The sequence below is a fragment of the Sceloporus occidentalis genome, unplaced genomic scaffold, assembly GCF_023333645.1.
Source record: "Sceloporus occidentalis isolate IW3139 unplaced genomic scaffold, rSceOcc1.0.p SCAF_60, whole genome shotgun sequence".
Classification (NCBI taxonomy): Eukaryota; Metazoa; Chordata; class Lepidosauria; order Squamata; family Phrynosomatidae; genus Sceloporus; species Sceloporus occidentalis.
In genome coordinates, this window is record NW_028317040.1 from 2,753,750 (window position 1) to 2,758,773 (window position 5,024).

Here is a 5,024-nt window from a genome sequence, read left to right on the forward strand (position 1 = left end):
TACCCATTGTACAGCGCGCTGCAGCAAATGGTGGTGTTTTATATAACAATAAATTATAATAATACCAAGCCTTGTTTGGTTTCCAGAAACCTAGTCTTCAGGCTACTGATACGTATTACGGATATGTGTACCACTTTGCTTGGCAATGTATTTCCAGAGGCCCTAACGCTCAAAGGGGCAGTGTTACAGCATATGCATCCATATAGGTTAGCTACAAAAGTTATTATGCTCCAGAACTTCAATGGAGTTCTAGCCACAGTGATCTGCAGGCGTCTAACCATGTGCTCATTAGGGAGATCAGAGAATCCCTCAATCTAACCCACTTAATACAGTCTGAGATATGCACCTCTTCTAGACTATGAGGGTGGGGGCTTGAAACCAATGTTATATTTCTCCTTGAGTACCAAGAACCTGGGCAAAAAATAAAGTTACACATACTCATATTGATGACTCAAAGACACTGCAAATGCCAGATAAATAACATTTTTTTTTATTGTTTATTAAATTATTCAAATAACATCTAAAAAATGTAGCAATACTTTCAAGTTTTTTTAATACTGATTTAAATTAGTTTGAGAACAGCTTTAACCATTTCTCCAATGCCATCGTAGATTTCATGAATTGGGCAGTTGCACATGAAAGCGCTGGCGGTAACTAATTTGTTGTTCTCGTCCACATGAGCCTCATTGGCGTGCTTGTTGACATGTTTACAACCAAGTTTCTTAATGTCATCAGCTGTGGCAGCATTTGGCCATCTAGAGGACACACAAAATTGAATTTAATATAAAGATGATAGCACTGGCATGCAGAAATATTATATTATTATATATTAACCCCTGGGTCACAGGCGCGGCATTTTAGCATACGCCACTCTCCATCTATTTCCCTCTCCCAGCTCAACACAAATGTAAAGCATTTGGGGCTATCCCCACCAGCAACATCCTCACCCCCCCCCCCCAACAGCATCGTCCCTACCAAAGAGGGAGGACTCCGTGTAGCCAGAGCCTAGAAGTTCCCAGGTTGTATAGACTCTGGATTCTGTGTATTTCCCATATATTATTCAGCTCCAAATGAGGGTGCATGGAAATTACTCAGCCTAGTTCCAAACTGTGCCTGCAGACATTTCCTCAAGACAGCAAGAAATCAAAATCTCACATTGTATCATGTGAATCTAAGAAAGTGTAGATTCCCCAAAGCTTTCCCTCACTTACTTTTCACTTTCAGTATCATGGCCAACGGTGACTTCACATCCAGGAAGGAGTTTAGCTGCCAGCACTGGGGATATACAGCACAGACCAATTGGTTTCTTGGCATTGTGAAATGCCTTGAAAACATCTTCAATAGCTTTTAAAACCGAACAGTCCTTTCCCTCCACAGCCCAGGTTGATAGATTTTTAGCAACTCCAAATCCTCCTAAAATACCAAAGAAAAATGAACAGATTAGCAAAGATTTATTCAAAGAAAACACATGCGTGTGTATTTCTATATCAGTCTTTGAAGAGCAGATAAATGGAGTGTAATATACATTTAAAAATATTTATTTACCTGGTATTATAAGCGCATCGTATTCACTAACTTTCAAATCTTTCAGATCCTTAATGTTTCCTCTTGCAATTCTTGCGCTTTCAGTAAGAACATTGCGTTTTTCTTCTGTTGGTTGTCCCTTGATATGATCGACCACATGCATCTGATTAATGTTAGGTGCAAAAAACACTGTCTGTGGAACAAAAGAATAATATGTGTCATGGTTAATATGTGTATTCATGGGCTTGGCCTGAAAGTACTTTGTGGGGTTTTTTTTTAATATATATTATATACAAGTATATTTATCTGAAGAGGCTGTCATGCTGTATCTTCCATTGTCAAAATGTTTCAACTTTCCTGACCTTACCTTCTTTAGTAGCACCACTGCATACTTATCGATGTAAAAAAGACAAGATGCCATTTTATGGTTCCCAAAATTTGAATTACACATTGTGCTTTTGGAGCAAATGTATAGATAACATGAAAATGCTACAGGTGCATTGCACTCTTTTGAGAGATTTGTGGCTACACCATATACTCTTTTCATATATTAATTGGCTGGTGCACTATACATATCACTTCAACCTTCCACCAAATGGGTGGACCCAGTCAAGGTAAGATTAGATTAGATGTAATAAGTATTTATTTGCTTTTCATTACCAGTTCATAGAAAACAATATGTGGAAGCTATATTTTTTTCAGCACACAGTAGGTACTTGTACAGAAAAAGAACAAAAAAACACAACGCCGTTATAAATGAGATTTTAAATTAGATGATTCTGTTAGCTAGACATTTAGAATTGCTGAAGGAGGACAGGATGAGTTTTAGTTAAGCTATAGACTGCAAATTCTTTGTTGTGATTATGGTAAAAATTTATGTAGGATCTGGAGGGTTTTGTAGGCATTATAACTGAGATTTTATATTTAAGTTTTGAAACAATGGAACTCAGTGGGGAATCTAACTGGCAGTGGCATTATAAAGTAATTATAGTTAGTGGAGTCGGCAGGAGGGGGCCATGGCCCCCCCTACATCATGCTGTGCCCCCCCCCCCGTGTGCCACCCCAATTGAAACAACTTTTTTTTGTGCAGCCGTGATTGACGCGAGAGGAGCGCCAAGCGGTCGCTCAGGAATACGTTCATCCATAGGTGGTGCAAGGAACCAAATAAGTTCATTCATTTGTCAAGTGTTCAGGTGTACAATGAGAACACCATAGGGCAAAAGACATATTCATGTGCTACATTGAGAAAGAGTTGAAGGGGTGATGTGGCTTGTCAGAGAGTGTGTACACTCAATAAAAGTTATCTTTTAGCTATTATATTGTGAGGTTGTTGAATATTGTTTTTAATTAGCACAAAAATCATTATTACTTACTTATGTAAGTAAAGGGAGGTAAAGGAAGGGTGAAAACGCAGAAAAATAGAAATTGATTTTAGACATACACATGCAAAAGGTTTGACATTACAGTTTGAGAGGATAGGTAGAGGTTAAAGACATTATGTAAATATGGCCTCACGTTACATTTTAATTTTCATGCAGCATGTGTGGCATAAACATAACTTTTATAATTTGTCTCACATTCAGTATATTTTTTAAAGTTATATTCAGGAAAACAAATTGCCTGATGGGAATATTTATAACGTCAAATATTGCAATATTAGAAGTGCAAGCACAAAATAAATGCTTGTTAAAGCTTACTATTTACACAATACATCATACATATCTAATCAAAGTGAGAAAGAGTTAATATATATTGCGGTTTTATCTGCCTGGGTCTACATGTACGGGCTCAAAATGCATTGTTTTCGATGGGTTTAGGGACCGCCAATTGTCCTTAAGGGGTTAAACACATTGTTGGATATGGATAGCTTTATCTTACCTGAGCACCTGCTCTGCTTAAATGGACATAAACGGCAGATGATTCGTGAATTTCGCTTCCATCATACACGCCACAACCTGAGAGGATCACTGCCACTTTCTTAGACATTACTCCTGAAAAGTGTCGAGGCCTTCAAACGAAATGCAAGCTCTGTAGCTTTAACAAGGAAGTAAGTATGCAGCTGGAGTCTGCCCTTTCATGCAGTCTATTTATACTCTCGAAAGAGCTGTGTAAAGGTGGGAGGACTCTGTTTACAAGGAAGTGTATCAGATTTCTTACTGTATTTATTTCCTTGTACGGGATTTTCCATTGTGAAGTCATTCAAACATTTAACAATGTTTTATAAATGTAAATACAAGGTACTATGCAGTTTTAGATAAATTGCATGACTCAGAATGTTTCAGTTTGTAGTTATATTAAATAGGATTAACGTTAGGAAATCAATGCTATATTGTAATCCAGGGTACTCCCGCAGGTAGTAGTATACCAACTGACACTGCGTAGCTCCCCTGACTCCTTCCCATAGACGCTTGAAGGAAAAAAAAAAAAGCTTAAATACATTCCTAAATCCTAGCATACGTTTCTAAACATTTTTAGAGGCTCACATTTTTTTCCATTAATTATATACAGATCAGCCATCACAGTATGACGACCTGCTTAATATTGTGTAGGTCCCCCTATTGCCACCAAAACAGCCCTAACTCCACTAGACCTCTGAAGGTAAGTTGTAGTATCTGGCACCAAGATGTTTGCAGCAGATCCTTTAAGTAGCAAGGTGGAGCCTTCATGGATGCATCCTGGTGCCATATATTTTCCAGGTAAATGACGCACATGCATCCAGCTATCCACGTGAGATGAAAACGTGATTCATCAGAACAGGCGACCTTCTTTCATTGCTCTGTGGTCCAGTTCTTATGCTCACCTGCCCATTGTAGGCGCTTTCGGCAGTGGACAGGGGTCACCCTGCAACAAACTGCGATGCAATGACACCTTTCTGTCAGAACCAACATTAACTTTTTCAGCAATTTGAGCTACATGGGTCAGGCTTTGCCTCCCCATGGGCATCAGTGAGCCTCGGCCGTCCATGACCCTTTCACAGGTTCACCGCTTTTTCCTTCCTTGGACCACTTTTGATGGTATTGACCACTGCAGACCGGGAACACCCCACAAGAGCTGCAGTTTTGGAGATGCTCTGACACAGTCGTCCAGACATCACAACTTGACCTTTATCAAAGTCGCTCAGATCCTTATGCTTGCCCATTTTTCCTGCTTCTAACACATCAACTTTGAGGATGAAATGTTCCCTTGCTGCCTTATATATCCCACCCACTGACAGGTGCCATGATAACAAGATTATTAATGTTATTCACTTCACCTGTCAATGGTCATAATGTTATGGCTGAAGTAGCCCTTCTGATACCCTAACAGGCTAGACTATACATGCTTGACACACTTTGATCATTCTAATTGTAATTATTATATTTCTCTGTACATTATGTTACGTTTCAACATTACAAAATAAAAATCCCTTTTGTCGACATGAATCTTGACTTTGTTATGACATTATTTGTTTTTTTACTGAATTCTGAGGTGAGATGAATTTTGTTTCAAGCTTTTTTTTA

At 38.7% G+C, this 5,024-nt stretch overlaps 1 protein-coding gene across 1 annotated transcript; it reads right to left on the minus strand.

Annotated features, from left to right (window-relative positions):
* Positions 1 to 562: 562 nt before the first annotated feature.
* On the minus strand, positions 563 to 3,510 carry LOC149287477 (glutamine amidotransferase-like class 1 domain-containing protein 3, mitochondrial). Its single transcript, XM_089492822.1, has 4 exons — positions 3,403 to 3,510; positions 1,546 to 1,717; positions 1,212 to 1,413; positions 563 to 755 (listed from the first exon to the last, which is right to left on the minus strand). Exons 1-4 carry the CDS (start codon positions 3,508 to 3,510, stop codon positions 563 to 565), a joined length of 675 nt encoding a protein of 224 aa, XP_089348948.1.
* Between the last annotated feature and the right edge of the window lie 1,514 nt (positions 3,511 to 5,024).

Bases quoted from the DNA above. Each gene is read 5' to 3' on its own strand.
- LOC149287477 (XM_089492822.1), bottom strand. From the start codon at position 3,510: ATGTCTAAGAAAGTGGCAGTGATCCTCTCAGGTTGTGGCGTGTATGAT. The intron at 1,718-3,402 runs GTAAGATAAAGC...TTTGTTCCACAG, and splicing joins TAAGCAGAGCAGGTGCTCAG to ACAGTGTTTTTTGCACCTAA. The intron at 1,414-1,545 runs GTAAATAAATAT...TTGGTATTTTAG, and splicing joins CGATGCGCTTATAATACCAG to GAGGATTTGGAGTTGCTAAA.